At 43.7% G+C, this 18,608-nt stretch overlaps 1 protein-coding gene across 3 annotated transcripts in view; it reads left to right on the top strand.

Annotated features, from left to right (window-relative positions):
• The window catches only part of RAB37 (RAB37, member RAS oncogene family), a 58,723-nt gene extending 45,739 nt beyond the window's left edge, over positions 1-12,984 (top strand). For all 3 annotated transcript variants that reach the window (XM_070739976.1, XM_070739975.1, XM_070739974.1), the window contains 3 exons: positions 7,454-7,510; positions 7,817-7,893; positions 8,994-12,984. In XM_070739976.1, the coding sequence (XP_070596077.1) occupies positions 7,454-7,510; positions 7,817-7,893; positions 8,994-9,099 (240 nt within the window). In that variant the 3' untranslated portion in view covers positions 9,100-12,984. The remainder of the gene's footprint in view (positions 1-7,453; positions 7,511-7,816; positions 7,894-8,993) is intronic.
• The last annotated feature ends 5,624 nt before the right edge of the window (positions 12,985-18,608 follow it).

The raw sequence follows: 18,608 nt of genomic DNA, 5'->3' as shown, positions 1-18,608 counted from the left end.
GATGAGACCAAAATACGGCCAAAATAGATCTATCCTAGTCTCGTTTAATTTTCAAATTCAGCAAAAAAAAACATGTGACATATATATATATAAAATAAAATAAAATAAAATAATTTTATTTTATTTATTCGATTTTTATGCCGCCCTTCTCCTTAGATTCAGGGCGGCTTACAACATGTTAGCAATAGCACTTTTTTAAACAGAGCTAGGCTATTGCCCCCACAATCCGGGTCCTCATTTTACCCACCTCGGAAGGATGGAAGGCTGAGTCAAACTTGAGCCGGTGATGAGATTTGAACCGCTGACCTTCAGATCTACAAGTCAGCTTCAGTGGCCTGCAGTACAGCACTCTACCTGCTGCGCCACCCCCGGCTCAAACAAACAAACAAACAAACAAACAAACAAATAAATCTGATTAAATGGTTTATATTTTTGCAACATTTGGAGAGTCATAAATTCCTCCAAATGGGAATTTTTCATCCCATTTTTGCTTTATGGTTAATGAATGAAGATGCTTCCTACTGTTGGGTACATTATGAGTTTCCTTGGGACTGCTATTTATTTCTCAGTTGCTTTGCATGTTATAGTCCCCAACTTTTCAGTAGATCAGATGCAGTTTTCTAACCTTGCTGAGAATTATATATTTACAAATAAATATTATCTCTATGCTTTCATGGCACTGTAAGCCACCTAGAGTCACTTTGGATAGTGAGACAAATGGTATATAAAGCTAATTAACAATAGTTCTTCAGTAGGTCTGTGCAGTCTTTCAACAATGTGATTTTGGATGCAGTTCTTGAAAGCTGCAAAGTAGCATCTTAGCTCACCTGTTGGGAGGCTTCACTGGTGACATTTTCCTTGGAAGAATTGTTGGAAAGTAGCTTATGGAATGATTTGCAGAGGCTTATTCCAAACCATTAATAGAAGATTATTGTGCATAATATTTCTAGAAGACATGGGATTTAAAAAAAAAACAGTTTTCAACCAATAGAGCCAAACAGGTATGAAATATAAGACTCCTGGGACATTTTTTTTTCTCAGACCAAATATATCCAGGCTGCATGAATCCCAGCGACCAGTTAGGTCCCACAGAGTGGATCTTCTCTGGGTCCCGTCAACTAAGCAATGTCGCCTGGCGGGACCCAGGGGAAGAGCCTTCTCTGTGGCGGCCCCAGCCCTCTGGAACCAACTCCCCCCAGAGATTAGAACGGCCCCCACCCTCCTTGCCTTTCGTAAACAACTTAAAACCCACCTCTGCCACCAGGCATGGGGGAATTGAGATCCTCTTTCCCCCTAGGCCTTTACAATTCTATGCATGGTACGTATGTATGTATGTTTGGTTTTTATATGAATTGATTTTTAATCATCAATACCAAATTACTATTGTACACTGTTTTATTGTGGCTGTTAGCCGCCCCGAGTCTCTGGAGAGGGGCGGCATACAAATCCAATAAATAAATAAATAAATAAATAATTACGCAGGATGATATTAGATTATGATCTGAAGAAGATGGTTCCAAGACTAGTGGGACAGATAACATCAAAGCAAACTTACTAACTCTTGGACTACTGGATGAGCACTTCAGGGAAACAACAGTTCTTGGGCTTTTCCAGGATTCCCTGGAGCTCCCTTTTTGGATGGCCAACTAAGTTAAGGGTCATCAAACTCCTTCAAGCACCAGCTCAGCAAAACATGTTCCACTAAGACATCTTTATTTCATTCAGATGATGTGTCCTCCAGCTCTCCAAGAGCCAGTTTGGCCTAGTGATTTAAGACACCATGTTAGAAACCAGGAGATTGTGAATTCTAGTCCTGCTTGTCTACAGCATGTGGGGTAGCTGGTGACTTTGGGCCAGTCACTGTCTCTTGGCCCTACTCACCTGACAGAGTGGTTCTGGGGCAGGGAGGAAGAGGAGGAGGAAGAGGAGGAGGAGGAAAGTATATTGAACTGGTTTGTCATCTTATTTTCAAAATATAATCAAAGCAACACAAAATAAAAGCCCTAAAATAACTGATTTACCTTTTCTATCATTTTGAATTTTCATGAAAACCTACAGAATGGTTTTTGACACCTATTATTCAACAGCACTCTGCCCTTCCTCTCGTTTCAAGAAACTGAGAACCTTATGCCCATGATTGGGAAATAGAGCTTAGGTTTGGCTTATTTGAAAGAGGCTTAGCTGAATGTATTTACACACGGATACATGCACAAAGCACGTTGGTTTTCTGAGTGTACCATTTTATTTTCACTCTGCTCTGCTTTAAATTATGAAGTCTCCCAAACAAATGGCTCCTTCCCCCCACCCCCACTTTTTTTTCCCATTAAAAGAAGTGACAGCTCCAGTTAGATATAAGGACATAAGCCTTAATTATCTCACTCCAGGAGACCAAAGGTCATTTCACACAACTCCTGCGTTGTGTCAGAGAGTCAGTGCATTTCACCTCATTTGCTCTGAAAAGACAATGTGCAAATGCTGGTGTTAAAAGCCATCACCCATGGTTTATATAAGACAAAATGGGGGGGGGGGGGGGGGAAGAAGAGTTTTAAAAACTGCTAGCAAAATCCTCCCCAATCATTAGCTACTCTGAGGCTAGATGTAATGAAAAAGTGTTGGATGCAGATCTCAAACTTCGCAGTCTGTAGGGTTCCCAAATGCTGTTGGCATCGTAACTCTTTTTTTAAAATTGCCAAACCACACCCCAGGAGACAAGGGCATGATGCTGAGGAAGCATCCCTTCAGGAGGGAAGTGTTTTTAATAGGAAAGTGAACACAAGAACAAGGGGACACAATCTGAAGTTAGTTGGGGGAAAGATCAAAAGCAACATGAGAAAATATTATTTTGCTGAAAGAGTAGTAGATCCTTGGAACAAACTTCCAGCAGACGTGGTAGATAAATCCACAGTAACTGAATTTAAACATGCCTGGGATAAACATATATCCATCCTAAGATAAAATACAGAAAATAGTATAAGGGCAGACTAGATGGACCATGAGGTCTTTTTCTGCCATCAGACTTCTATGTTTCTATGTTTCTATGTTTCTTCCTGACATAAAGCAAAGACAAAGGGGACCCAGGACCATTCTGGCAAAGTCAACATGTCGATCGTCACTGGTGGATTACTAGGGTGTTCAGCTCTAGAGGAAAAACGGCTGTAGAGTAGGTGAGGAATGAATAAATATGGGGGAAATGGAGTGCGGAGGCAAAGGGTAGGAAGGGGGAGGGGGAGCACCCAGGCACTTTGCTGAGCAGTCATTTTTGGATTTGGGCACTTCATTTGAGTTTGATAGTGATGAATATCTGATAGTGGTGGTGAATATCTGTCACTCGGGTATAGGACGAGAGTGGAGGTTCGTTCTCCGAACTTGTGTGTTGATTTCTGAACGTTTTTTTGCCAGAGGAATTTAGGGGATGTCAGTGTTGGTATTCTTCTGCTTATAAGGGCTTCTGACCCTTCACAAGACTCTCACTTGACATCATCCCAACTTGACCCATCACAAGACCCATCACAAAACCCACTCCTAACGTGACCCTCATTTGACATGATCTCCCCATCACAAGACCTACTGACCACAGAGGCCCTTAGAAGCAGAAGAACACCAACACGGACATGCCTAACTTCCCCCCTCGCTCCAAGGAGATCTACTAGGTCAGTATTGCCGAACCTGTGGCCTTGGTTCCAGAGGTGGCATGCAGCGCCCTTTCTATGGGCACACGACCTGTCACCCTAAATCAGCCGCACGCAATGCGTGTGCACCTCCTGCCAGCTGGTCTTCAGGTCTCTGCCGGGGCGGGGCGGATGCAGGTGGGCTGCGCAGGCATCGCCTATTTTGGGTGTTGCACACATTGGGCACTCAGTCCAGAAAAAGGTTACCCATCGCTGTAGTAAGTCACCAAGAGAGAGACACAAAGTGCCAACTCTTTATTGCCCACCTTGTGGTCATCTGAAATTTTGCAGCCCATGTCAGATGATCCTGGATCAGTGATGGCTAACCTTTTTGTTGTTGTGTACTAAAAGCGTGGCACCTGCATCCATAAACACAATGTGCGCACGAACCCCCCCTGCCACCCACGCATGTGCACATGATAGTGCTGCGTTCCCAAGCCCTCGATCCCCTTGCACGAACCCATGCTCACCCATGCCCTCTGCGTGCATGCACGATCCCCTGCTCCCAACATGCAGGTGTGGCCCTGCGCTCCCTCTGCCCCCATGCATGTGCATGAACCCCTCCCACACTATGCTTGCGCATGATGAACCCCTGTGCTCCCACCACATTGTTTCCCCCCATGTGACCCTCCTACTCCCGCTAAACCCTTGCAAGTGCATCTCCCACATGTGCCCACCGTAACGCATGCGCATCGAAGAGCTAAAAATCAGGTGGCTGGTGGGGGCCACAGGTGCATGTGCGGTGGAGCTGAGTTGGGGCGACCGTTTGAGTGCCCGCAGAGATGGCTCTGCATGCCACCTGTGGCACACTTGCCATAGGTTTGGCATCACGGTCCTACATGCAATGATTGTTCTTCAGGCCATGATTTCAGAATTCGGTTTGAGAAACAGCTGTCAATTCCTTAAATAATTTAGATAGAAAAAGAAACATAGAAGATTGATGGTAGAAAAAGACCTCATGGTCCATCTAGTCTGCCCTTATACTATTCCCTGTATTTTATCTTAGGATGGATATATGTTTATCCCGGGCATGTTTAAATTCATTCACTGGATTTACCAACCATGTCTGCTGGAAGTTTGTTCCAAGCATCTACTACTCTTTCAGTAAAATAATATTTTCTCATGTTGCTTTTGATCTTTCCCCCAACTAACCTCAGATTGTGCCCCCCTGTTCTTGTGTTCACTTTCCTATTAAAAACACTTCCCTTCTGAAACTTATTTAACCCTTTAACATATTTAAATGTTTCGATCATGTCCCCTACTTTCCCTTCTGTCCTCCAGACTATATAGATTGAGTCCATTAAGTCTTTCCTGATATGTTTTATGCTTAAGACCTTCCACCATTCTTGTAGCCCGTCTTTGGACCCGTGCAATTTTATCAATATCTTTTTGTAGGTGAGGTCTCCAGAACTGAACACAGTACTCCAAATGTGGTCTCACCAGCACTCTATATAGCGGGATCATAATCTCCTTCTTCCTGCTTGTTATACCTCTAGCTATGCAGCCAAGCATCCTACTTGCTTTCCCTACCGCCTGATCACACTGCTCACCCATTTTGAGACTGTCAGAAATCACTACCCCTAAATCCTCTTCTTCTGAAGTTTTTGCTAGCACAGGACTGTCAATACAATACTCAGATTGAAACACTCTTGCGTGGCAGATACTGTAAAGTAGGATTATGCAGCCTGTGGACTTAAGTTTGGGTTTTGTGCTGTGATTGCAAAATTCCTAGGCAAGGGACCAGACCGAATCTCCTAAGTTTACAGTAATGCCTCTTTTTGAATCCTGCTGCTTGGGAGGAGGAGATGAATCAGTTAAGATAAAGAACTTCAGACTTGCATAGAGAGCCACCATGCTTCAGAGCTTGGAATTTGCCTCCGTTCTGGCCACCATGAAGAGACCCGGTAGATCATGCCTGGAGGAAATATTTCTCTGACAGTAAAAATATTGTGTTGCCATTCCAGTTTGACAGAATGGTGAGCTGGAAGCACACAAAACCCGTTTCATTATGAAAACTGAATGTACACATTGAAGCATAGTAAAGAAAGGAAATCAGAATATAAACCAGGGGAATGTTCTTGAATGAGGGCCAACATTTCATTAAGAAACGATTTTGGGGGTGGTTGTGGCGATGGTAAAATAATAGTAAACATAAGGTAAATAGTAAACATAATACTAAACAAGGGGAGTGCATAAGAGCACCAGCATGCCTTCCGTCCCCTGCCTTAATGTTTCTTTATTTTACTTGTTGAGTGTATTTTGATATTTAGACATTTACTTGTACCTTGTATTTTAATATTATCAACAAAATAAATAGATAAAAAATAAACAAATAAGGTATGCAGGAAAATCTTTGGATGGGTTTTTGCAGCTTGCCTCTTTGCTGACCAAGCTGAGCCAGCAGGGGGCACTCTATGTCTGAAGCTTCACACCTCTGGAATTGCCCTGGAAGCATGGGACACTTTAAGACACACCCTTTCCCCCCTCCCAATTCATCAGTCCTAAAGCAGAGGTACCCACAGCTGGAAAGGCCAACAACTGGCCAGCCTTGGAATATCAGAATGCTTTCCTCTCAAGCACCAGAAGATAAGCTCCAAGTGGAAATTAACTTACCATACTTTTTTGCCACACTGGCACAAGCACAACTCCACATCTGGGAGAAAAACATGTCAGGACTGAACCCGGGACCCCTTTATGCTCCCCAATGTGGATGCCCCTCATCCCAGCCTTTCCTGTTAGCAGTAAGCTTTGCGGATATCTCCCCTTCCTCTCTGCCCCCCAAATGTCTACGCTGCTTCAGTGCTGGACAGAAAGGCCTATTTTACTGAATGGTTTAAAACCAAACTATTTATTAATATAATTGAATTACACTTGGCCAATAAAGAATTCTATTCTATTATTCTATTATTCTACTCCCCGAGTCTTCGGAGAGGGGCGGCATACAAATCTAATAAATTATTATTATTATTATTATTACTCTAATTAATTAGAAATTAATGTATTGAATTGATAGCCTTTCTTTTTCTTTGAGCATCAAGGCAATTTACAAAGTAAAACTGAACAGCAAATGGAACTGAACACAGACCAAACAGTGGCACAACTAAAACATGACCAAAACATAATGTTCAAACTTTTAAAAATAATAAAATAAAACAAAGCATTAAAATCCTGGCAGAAGGTCGGCTTTCACTCTTCCTGAACTCCCATTTGGAGTCAACACTGTTATTTATCGAGGGTGCAGTAGATAAATTTGTTATTTATGCATACTTTATTATTATGGATTGTTGTATAATGTCTTTCAGTGCTGTTAGCTGCCAGGAGCCATGAATTTAATATGAGTTGGCAATATAAACTGAAAGATGAGACAGACAGACAGACAGACAGACAGACAGACAAACACTGACTGGACTGGATGGATGGGTTGATGGACAGATGGATGCAGAGAGAGAGAGAGAGACAATTACTTGAGAGCAAACTTCTGCTGGGAACCTAATTCTGTTGCTTTTCTTCCAAATGGATTTTTTTTCAAATGGGAATTTTAGAACAAAATCAGTTTATTTATTTATTAGATTTGTATGCCGCCCTTCTCCAAAGAAGCAGCAGCAGAGTGAAGCTAAGATGGGGACTTCAGGGGAGTTCTGCCTAGGATATTTTAAAATGTTTATTTTGTCTCTATTTTTTAATCCCTCTAAAGATAAAAATGTACTACTTAGGAATCTCCTGGTTATGCGTGCTTCAGCATTCTTCCTTGCTGTTCCCCACCCTTCCTGTCTTTTTATCTGCAGGCGGACATGAACGGCGAGCGAGTTATCAGAACAGAAGATGGGGAATCCTTAGCCAGGGTAAGTGAACGAGTCCAAGTGTAACTATCTTACAGCATAGCAAGATAGGTGATCCAAGCCTTCTGCCCAATTTCAGAAAAAAGCCATATGTATTCAGCAAGAATTGTCTCCTGTTAATACAGAGCAGACAGTATCCTGGTCATCGGCTTAACTGAACCACATAGCAAGATTTTCCGCCTCCACTTTGGGATTAGTATTTTTAAAGTCCCAGGGCTTTTGTTAAGGTTCCAGCACAGGAATTAAAAAAAAATCATGGTGCTTGCTGGCAAGATGTTGCCACTTTTTCTTGCTCTGTTTTCATTCCAGGAATACGGAGTGCCTTTCATGGAGACCAGTGCCAAGACTGGCATGAATGTGGAACTGGCATTTCTGGCCATTGCAAAGTGAGTAACAGTCTGCAGATAGTTTGCCTTCAATCCCTGGGATTAAAAGGAGCATTTGGAGAAGATGTTCAGCAATTTTGGTTTTGTTTTATCAACCCCTTCCAGGATTCGAGGCTGGTGCTTTAAGATATTGGGGATAGTAAGATCCAGAGCACCTGGCCATCCTGGTGGGACTGGTAGGAATGAGCTCCAAAATATCAGGAGAATTTGGGAAAGGGGCTCGCCAAGATACCGTATTTTTGGAGTATAAGATGCACCAGAGTATAAGACGCACCTTAGTTTTTGGGGAGGAAAATAGGTGGAAAAATCTGCCCACCAGGTATTCATCTGGCTAGCGTCCTTAGTCTGGTCAGCTTCAGCATATTATTTTATCCCCTGGTTAGCACTGAAAAAAACCTTATTCAGAGCGAGTAGCAATGAAAAAAAGCCTGCAAAGACTTAGGACTGGAAAAAATATTCTTTGAAAAAGCTACACTCAGAGTATAAGACGCACCCAAATTTTCAGGGAGGGGGAAGTGCGTCTTATACTCCGAAAAATATGGTAACTGGTCATTGGGTTGCTATGAACTTCCTTAAGAAAAGTCTATCGTAGGGCGAGACCAAATAAAACTCAACCTTCAAAAATGTAAGGAGTTCCCTCTGGTATCCATAATCAGAGAATAATCCAATCCCTTGGCAGAAGGGTTAAATGGGGCAACCGAAATTACATACCTTAGTGAGGTTTTCCGTGAGAGTTCATCCATCTCCTCCTGACACTTTTCACCCCCCTTGGATGTTTCACTATTTTTCCTCCCCTTTTGCTGCTTGCCCACTTACGCAATTTGTGTTCTGTTCCTCCTGGAACCCTCCGTAATCTTTGTGTTGAAATGAAACATCCAAGGAATGGTGCACTGTAGCTGGTTTTCAAGGTCACGGCAAACCAGGAAGGAGTTGTGAGTGGCATCTATTTCTGGGCATGGGTGGGAGGGGTAGACATTCACACGCTGTACTGTATTTTAAATTTTCTCCTAGAGGTCCAAGAAAATGTTTCTCTTTTCAAAAGTCCCTTTAAAAAAAAAAAAAGTAAGATCTCAGCATTATTTCGACCCTTTGATTTCCAGGGAGCTCAAGCAGCGAGCTGTGAAGCAGTTGGATGAGCCCAGGTTCCAAATCCATGACTACATTGAGTCAGAGAAGAGACGGTCCAGCTGCTGTACTTTTCTCTGAAGTAAGGAGAAGATGCTGAATGACCTACTGCTAAAGAGACCAAGGAGCAGAGTGCCACCCAGGACATGCAGGGAAGGAAGGAAGGGAAGTAATTTGGGGTGGGGGAATCTACTCCAAAGACATTACTTTTTAGAGAATCCTTTAAGAGACTGTACATAAGAAGTTTTTGTCTGTTGCTGGTTGCCATGTGTGGATGTGACGGAAGAGTTAAGAATGCATGTGAGAAAGCATGCAAAGGCAATCGGGTTTTATAGTATTACTCAGTGTAAGAGGAAAGGTAGGGCCCACACCAAAGCAAATCAAGCTTTCCCTTAACCTCTTCACAGCTCTGCGCTTTGCCTTGAAAAAAGAAGTTGGGGGGGGGGGGTTGACCAGGAGGTCTCTCTCTCTCTCTCTCGTTCAAAAGCCATGGGAGACATTTGGATAACATTTAAAAGACAATGTCTTAATTAAAAGCATTGCCCTAAAAAAGCCACGGTTTGTACGAATACTGAAACCAGCAGGAATATTCAGTAAAGTAAAAGTAGGCAGATTTCCTTTGACCTCTGGCCTTTCCTGCTTCCCACACCCAAAGATCCTGCCAAGAGGGCTGCTTTGCTTCTCCTCCCTTCCTCCCTCGGCCCAAGGAAAGGACTCCGGGATCTAAGTGTGCCTTTTGTCCTGGCTGGAACATCAAGAAAATGCGGCTGACCGGAGTTAGGTGAGGGGGGGAGAGGGAGAGAGACCACTATATTTTTATGAGCGTAAACAAAGGAAAACGTTAGAAAGTTGATTGTTTGTTTTGATGGTGCAACGAAGGACCATTTGTGGGTGGTTGGGAGAGAAGAGTCAGCCTGCTGGTGTAGCAGGCTAGAAGGCTCTCGCATCTGCTCTTCAGGTGGACAAAGGCTGCTTCTAGAGTTGCTTCCCTAAGAAAACAACCAGGATACGTGCCCATCGTGGAGTGGTGGCTCCTCTGAGTTTTTGGTCCCTTCTTACAAGCACATCTTGGGATTCTTCAGAAGAACTGAATCTTTTTTATAATGACCAAGCACTCGGATCCTAAACATTCTGGAAGGGGAAAATTTATGTTTGAACCAAGAAGCTTGTTTCTGTCCCACCACCATGTTTTCTAAGCACATGTCGTTTGGAACAATGCTGGGTGTTTCGCCATCATTCCAGTACACCCAACCATTCAAACAACAGATGCAATCCAGGGAAAACTGCATGCATTGGCAGCCCTAAATATATATATTTATATATCTCCCAGACGGGGAGGCTGTAACATTGGGTTGCAGTAGGATTTATCTCCTGGATGGCGTTCAGTGAGCCTTCTGTCTTTTGCTGTATCTCTTTCCATTGGATTGGAGGGTTATTGCCAACAGCTGTTCAACCAGGACAATCTCAACCAAATTAGTCTGCAGACTTCTTTCCGTGAAGGAGGAAGATGGGGAGCCCTTCCTTCAACCAGTGAAGCAGAGAAGGGTAACATATAAGCTGCGCTTGGATGGGAGGGAGACAGAGGGAAAATAATTGGCTGGGTGAGGCGAGGGCCCAGGAACACTCTGTGACGGGTCAGGAATGCTTTGGTATTAGGCTGAGACAGCGCAGAGGAAGATCCATGAACAAATGCCAGGTTTTGTCCACCTGTGTTCAGATACACCACACTGTGCAATACATTTTTGACTTGAATTTTCCTTACATGTTTAACTTGTCATCTAGCTCACGGCTGTCCTTCCCCTCTCCTGCATCTGGAAGTAAGCAGCTAGTAGATTGTATTTAGATCAGAGTCCCCCAACCTTTTGGACTTTGCAGACTAGTGGGAGTATGAAGGGCAGGAAGATGGTTCCATGTGAGAGGTGGGCAAGTGTGCATGCGTGCACAGGTGCACAGCTCCATTTGCACAGGCGGTGGGCATACACGCCCACCGCTCATGCAAATAGAAATAGTAGTTAGTATTGTATACCACTTTGCGCACATGCTCACCTACTGTTCACACAAGTGGGGATGCGTGTGCGTATACCTGTACTTACCTGCAACTTCCGCAACCTGGTTTCAAACAGCCCAAGGCCCAGAGGTAGGCTGCGGATCAGGGCTTGGGGAAACCCCTGCTCTAGTTTGATTGAGCTTTGCTGAACTAGCACGGTGGCCTTTTGCTTCTTTTTAAACCTCCTTCTAAGCTTTCTTTTTCTTTTTCCTTTCTAAAGTTCCAAAATGTGATGCTATTCTTATTGATCGTCCCCAACACAATATATCCCTCCGCCTTCCGTTTCCCGTGGGAGGGTTAGGCAGGACCCCTGTGGGTTAGGCAGAAGCTCTCTGTAGCCGGCCATGCTCCTTACATGTTATGCGAGGCAGGTGCAGCTAGCACTGTGGCAAGAAATGGAAGCCTTCTCTGCGAAAGAGCGCTCTTCCTAGCAAAGCCCACGTATTTGTTGCCCTGGTAGCGTGCACAGCTTCCCAGAGAAACAACAGCAAGAGTGCCAGGGTTTAAGAGAGGGAGGCGGATTCTAGAAAAAATCGGAGCATAGTTTCATATTGCCTGCACCTTTCCTGGGCTCGGGCAAATGCATGACCTTTTCAGATCTTTGTACAAGCTTAAGTACCTCGAAATCAAGAAAAGGAATAATGTCATCACCATCGTCCTTTCTTGGATCTGCTCATCCTTTTTTCTCCGATCAGAAATTCAGAGCTTTTTGTTTTTAATGCCTGTGGGAAGGCACAAGTGCTTTTTCAGCTGTTTCCGTGTTCAAATCATTAACAGACCTGTGCAGTTGTGACCCAGTACATGTAGGCCGTATAGCAGAAGTAGACAATCTTTTGGGTCCACCACACATTTGGAATTTTGGCTCATGCTTCTTTTAAGAATGGGTCACCCTGCGCAGATCTCCTGTTCACTCAGCTGATCTATGCCTTTGCAGGCTTGAAGGTACTACAGAAAATAATTCCTATGTTTGAAGCTGGCACAATGCTTTGCAACATGTCAATTTTATTTCTTCTTTAAAAAAAAAAAAAAAAGCATCTACCAAATGTACTCCACCTCTGTCTACTCCCTGCTCCAATTCAAAGAATCTCAGGTAACATTGTTGGGGTCAGGCAGTTGCCTAAAACCTTGGAGAAACTCTTACAGAATAGTTAGGAATGGTATAGACCAGCGGTAGGCAAAGTTGGCTCTTCTATGACATGTGGACTTCAACTCCCAGAATTTCTGAGCTAGCATGATTGGCTCAGGAATTCTGGGAGTTGAAGTCCACAAGTCATAAAAGAGCCAACTTTGCCTACCGCTGTTATAGACTGGCACTTTCATTTCTGCACTATATTTTCTGAAAATTAGATAATATATATTTTAAATAAGCCTTATCTACTGCTTTGGCCTTAATTTGAGAACAATAAAAATAGGAATAGTAGAAAGAAATAGGAATACATGGTGAAGAACCACCTATAACTGCCTTGCAACTAGCTATAATGTTAATCATTATCCGAATGGTTGATAAATGGGGTGTCCTTTGGGTGACAAATAAGATTGTAAGGCCATACGTTGGAATAGGAGAGACAATGTGAGCTCACTCCTTTGCTTTTGTTGTTAAGTTTCCTTTCTGCATTTTTTTGTATAACAAATCTTTCTGCCTGATTCACCAGGCATTAGCGGGATCAATTTTCCAAAGAATTAAAAGGGGACATGAGGAATGTGTAATAGAGTACTGTATTTGATTGTACAACAGATTGTTGATTTTTTTTAAAAAAGGTTGATCTGCATTTTGATGTGTTTGATTTTGTTGTGAACTACTCTGGGGAAGCCTGTTTTTGAAGGGCAGCGTATAAATAAATGATACATGATTGTACATAGCTTTGTACTCGTAATATCCCCTATAAAATAAAGAAAATTGCTTCTTACTTTAAAGAGAACTTATAGTTGTTCATTTGCTTGAAAGAAAGACCTTGATACATTTCTGCAATTTTTTTTTACAAAAACTCTGCTGTTGAGATTTATTTTGGTGAAATACCTTTTTAGATTTGGAATTGGGATAAATTCTTCTGGTCTTGAGAAACTCCCTCCCTCTCATAGTTGTACCAACTCTAGTAGCACCAACTCTACCAACTCATGTACCAACTCTAGTAGTAAGCAAATATCTAAAGCCCTACAAGTAGTCTTCAATTTACAGTCATTTATTTAGTGATTATTAGAAGTTACAACAGTCCTGGAAAAAGTGACTTATGACCAGTCCTTAACAACTCTAGTTGAGCCATAGTGGCGCAGTGGTTAGCATAGTACTGCAGGCTACTTCTGCTCACTGCCGGCTGCCTGCAATTTGGCAGTTCAAATCTCACCAGGCTGAAGGTTGACTCAGCCTTCCGTCTTTCCCAGGTTGGTAAAATGAGGACCCAAATTGTTGGGGGCAATATGCTGTGTAAACCACTTAGGGGGACTGTAAAGTACTGTGAAGCAATATATAAGTCTAAGTGCTATTACTTATCCCCATGATTATGTCACCGGAATCCAGGTGCCCGGCAATGCCCTGTTCTTAAAACAGTTGCAGCATCCCAGGTGTTATGTCCCGGCAACAGCCGGACACTGCTGATTGGCTCTCAAATCAAGCGGGAAATCCAAGGGCGCCTATTGGCTGCCGCACCTGACAATAGGGTATTTAAGAGCTGTCAGGGCACATGGTGAGGTGATCCTTTCCAGCTGCCCGTTCTCTGCATTGTGACTGTTGTTCTTTTTCCTGAATAAAGCAGTAACCGTTAATGAGTCTTCATTCTTGCAAGGATCTAACACCAGGGTCATGGGAATCACCATTTGTGACCGTCCCAAATGGCTTCTGAGAGGCAAAGTCAGTGAAGAAGTTTGGATTCAATTAACAACTGTATGGTTCAACTAACAACTGCAAAGATTCCGTTAACTGGTCAAAAAATGTAAAGTTGGATGTGATTCACTTAACAGCTTGCTTTGGTTAGGCACAGAAATTTGAATCCAAGTGTAGGCTACCTACATAAGACCAATGAAGACAGTAACTTCAGATAAACTCACAAAACATTCCCCCCCAAAGAGTTTATTTATTTATTTATTTATTTATTGGATTTGTATGCCACCCCTCTCCTGCATTAGTGTATAAATTTAACCCTTATTGCCCTGTTGTTGATTAGTTTTATTGACATCAATGGTATCATAATAACTCATAAACAGTTTATTAAAACATTGAATAAAATGTAAGTATTTGTTTCATCTGTCGTGTTGAACTGTTGAAATTACCTGTTCAAATCGATTGAGAAGCTAAGTCCTCTTGCTGTGACCTTCCTTAGCAATCAGGGATCTCATAGGAAGAATGGAGACATATGGCAAGGAACGGCAAATTAGATTGGACTCTGGTTATATGATAAATTGCAGTAAGAATCTGAAACAATGGCCTAACTGCATCAGCTTTACCAAGAACTCTGTCTGCTAAGTGCAGACAAAGATTCCTCAAAGGTTAAGTCTTCTTCAAGTCAAACTTGATTCATGAACACGTGCAGTAGTTTTCTTGACCATACTACACGTGTGGTTTGCGAGCACTTTCAAATACTGTTTTGACTTTCTAAGCTATTCCTGAATAGTTTTACATCCAAGTGATAGTCTGATTTGATGCTGGTAAGTTTTTCTGAGAACAGCCTTTTTGAAGTACAGTACGTCACATTGGCTATAGGTATGCATTAGATTAAAAATCAGGGTTTTGCTGGCTTAGGATATTCTTTAATTTAAGCCGTAATGTGCTCTACTTAACTCAGTGATAGTAATGTGTTAGGCCAAAATGAATCAAACCCTTTTATAGATTAGTGGAATAGGTAAATCCAGCCACTGAGTTCAATTGCCTAGTCCAGTGATGGCGAACCTTTTTTCCCATGGGTGCCGAAAGTGTTCACACATGGGCTATCGCACATGCGCGAGTGCCCACACCCATAATTCAATGCCTGCAGGGGGTGAAAACGGCCTCCCCCTTCCCCCTGGAGGCCAGAAATGGCCCATTTTCCAACTTCTGGTGGGCCCTGTAGGCCCATTTTTCATCCTCCCCAGGCTCTAGAGGCTTCCCCTGGAGCCTGGAGAGGGCAAAAATGCCCCCCTCCATTCCTCCAGAGGCCATCAGTAAGCTGAAAACGCCCTCCCATAGCCTCTGTGTGAGCCGAAAATCAACTGGCTGACATGCAAATTGGAGCTGAGCTAGGGCAGTGGTTTGTGTGCCAACAGATATGGCTCCAGGTGCCACCTGTGGCACCCACGCCACAGGTTTGCCATCACTGGCCTAGTCATTATAGACAGCCTTCTAATGTAAAGCATGAATTTTTCATTAGTCTATTTATGAGATGATTCGGTGCACGATGATTACCAGATGTATCCCAACAAAATTGTCCATAGAGTTGAAATGTACAGTTCCGATTTCAACTAATCTCTGTCATTCTCATTCAACCTTTTATTTCCAGATTCACTTCTGCTTTCTCTGCTCTTGACAAGAAGCTTTCCCATAATTACATTGCACGGAGCTCTCAGAATTTTTTTAAAAATTTTTTTACTGCCCAAGCTTATCTGGTTAGGATTTCGCATCTGCATTCACTTTGGAATGAGTGGTAGGAATGACTTACAATGCTATGCGCACAGAATAAATCACACGGAGTACAGAGGCGCTGTCTTCTAACAACCCAGGTATGTAGCTGAACTCTGTGTTCCCGAGGGAGAAGGGGAAGAAGATCCACGTTATTAGTCACTTTTATCCCACTACTGATTACACTGTTCCTTCCAACTATGGTGCATTGCATGCCTTCTTTGCCCCTGCCACTGCCCAGAGAAACAAGATGAGAGAGAGAGAGGCCCTGCTGCCTTAAAGTCACCTTGTGAGTTGCAGCAACCACTGATTTTGCTCTCTCCAGTCCAGTCCCAGCTCAACAACTTTGTATCAACTACACCAGCGAGCCTTTTTTTTCCTTGGGTGCCGAAAGAGTGTGGGTGTGGGCTATCATACATGTGTGAGTGCCCACATCCATAATTCAATGCCTGGGGAGGGCGAAAACAGCTGCTCCCTCCCCCTGGAGGCCCTCTGGAGACTGGAAACGGCCTGTTTCCCAACTTCTGTTGGGCCCCGTAGGCTCGTGTTTCCCCCTCCCCAAGCTCCAAAGGCTTCCCTGGAGCCAGGGGAGGGCAAAAATGTCCTCCCCGTCTCCCTCCATAGACTCTCTGGAAGCCAAAAAAAACCCTCCCAGAGCCTCTGTGCAAGCCAAAAATCAGCTCACCGGCATACACATGCACATTGAAGCTAAGCTAAGGCAACAGCTCATGTGCAATGTTCCCTGTAAGGCGTGCGGCTGTGTGGCCGCGTGGCCGCGTGCCCCAAAACAACCCCCTGCACACGCTTTTCCAAGGCCATGCAAGGAGCCGAGCGTTGGAGTTGGGAGCGGGGAGCGACAAAAGTGCAGAAGCCGGCGAAGGTTACTTTGAATGTTGGCCGCGGTCCCCCCGGTGCCTCCAGCCCCCTCGCTGCCCTGGCTTCTCGCCGCTGCCTCCTGCCCGCCCGATCCGCCCCTTTCTCCGGCTTTCTCCTCCACCGCCTCCCACCTTGGAGCGCTGCTCCTCCCGCAGCGGTGGCTGCAGCGGCAGTGGCGACTGCGGCTTCTCGTCCTCCTCATCCGGCTGCTAGCCACTCCGAGTGCTTTGGGAATACCCACCCCGCCCCTCTTGCAGTCCCTTTGCTGAGAGCGCTTTTGTCTTGGGCTGTCAGCGAAGGGGCTGCAGGAGAGTCGGGGCAGGCGTTCTTCTCACAGTGGAGGCCGTCGAAGATTATTTTGAATGTCAGGCGCGCCTGCGCATGCGCTCCCTATCCCCCTGCCAGCCCGCCTGGAACATTCAAAATAAGAAAAACCTTTTCTGGCCTCTGCAGAAAATAAAGGAAGAGAGAGAAAGAGAGAACGAGAGAGAGAGAGAGCAACATACAGAGCGAGTTAGAGAGAAAGGGAGAAAGAGAGAAAGGGGAGAGAGAGAAAGAGAGAGAGAGAACAAGAGAGAGAGAAAGAGAGCAACAGACAGTGAGATAGAAAGGAGAGGGAGAGAGAAAATGAGAAAAAGAAAGGGGAGAGAGAAAGAAAGGAAAAAAGAGAAGAGAGGAAGGAAGAGAGAGAGAAGAGTGGAAGGAAGAGAGAGATAGAGAGAAATGATAGAAAAAAGGGGAGAAAAAAGAGAAATGAGAAAATGATTGAGGCATGGAATGACAAGAAAGAGATAGAAAAAAGAGAGAAGTGACTCTTGATTTAAAGCATATGGTAAAAAGCATCCAAATAATAACAGAGAAAAAAAAAAACCCAGCCCTCACCTGTTTTTGGAAATGGTTCAAGGATTTATTAATAGTTGTATTTTTGGTTTTGCTGGTTGTTTTAGTTTTAACAGTAATAGATTTTGGTTTTGTTTTATTATTAATTTCTTTTAATAAAAAGAAGGGAATTTTTTAATTAATTAACTAACCCGTTTATCCATTTATTTATTTATTTATTTATTTTTATTTATACACATATACATACATACATACATACATACATACATACATACATACATACATCTATGCTGCCGCTCAGACACTATACTTTTCCACCCACACCGAAAAAAAATTAGAGGGAACATTGCTCATGTGCCCGCAGATATGGCTCCACCTGCCACCTCTGGCACCCGTGTCATAGGTCTGCCATTCATTGAACTACACCACACTGATTTTGGGGCATACTTCTCAGTAAATATGCACAGAATTTCAGTCATGAGGGAGAGAGAGGCTACTCCTGACTGGAATTTGCCCTCCCGTGGCGAGTGGGTGTGGGAGAATCTGGGTGCACGATGCCTCTGCCAAGTAACAAGCACCCAGAGTTTCGCTGACTTGTTTCATGGTCCAAAGGTGAAGGGGAAAAGTAAACACAATCTGTTAAATTAAAACCCTCCTCCTCCTTCTCCTCTTTCTCCCACTATTCTTTTCCTGCAGACTTTAGCATTCTCCAAATGCCTTTAGCATCCCACTGGTGGCCTTGCTGCTGTTGCTGGACTGCAGCTTAGGCTGCCCGAACAATATTTCCTGTGCTTCTGAGAAAAGGCCCTTTTAAGCTTGTAAATGTAATTCTTGCAGCTCAGTTTATCGCTAGCATCATCATTATCATCATCCGTCAGAGGTCACTGCTGATAAAAACAGACATGGAGTTTGCTGAGCTGTAGTCAGTCTCGTTCTTTGCTTCAACTTCAATGCTTCCATACTGAAGCTTCTAGGCCAGTGGTTCTGAACCTGGGGGTTGGGACCCCTTTGGGGGTCAAATGACCGTTTCACAGGGGTCGCCGAAGTCCATAGGAAAAGATAAGTTTCCCAGAAAGTTTCTATTCTGGCGCCTTGGAACATATTTTTACAATCCGACCAATCAGGCGTTTACAGTGGGAGTGTCCCTTTGACCTTCTTGCCAATCAGCTTAAAGCTCTGTTGGGAGAATTGGCACTAGACCTATGGTTGGTGGTCACCATAACATGAGGAACTATTAAGGGT

Source organism: Erythrolamprus reginae, chromosome 2, assembly GCF_031021105.1.
Source record: "Erythrolamprus reginae isolate rEryReg1 chromosome 2, rEryReg1.hap1, whole genome shotgun sequence".
In the NCBI taxonomy this organism is placed as follows: domain Eukaryota; kingdom Metazoa; phylum Chordata; class Lepidosauria; order Squamata; family Dipsadidae; genus Erythrolamprus; species Erythrolamprus reginae.
This window is presented reverse-complemented; position numbering and strand designations above follow the sequence as displayed.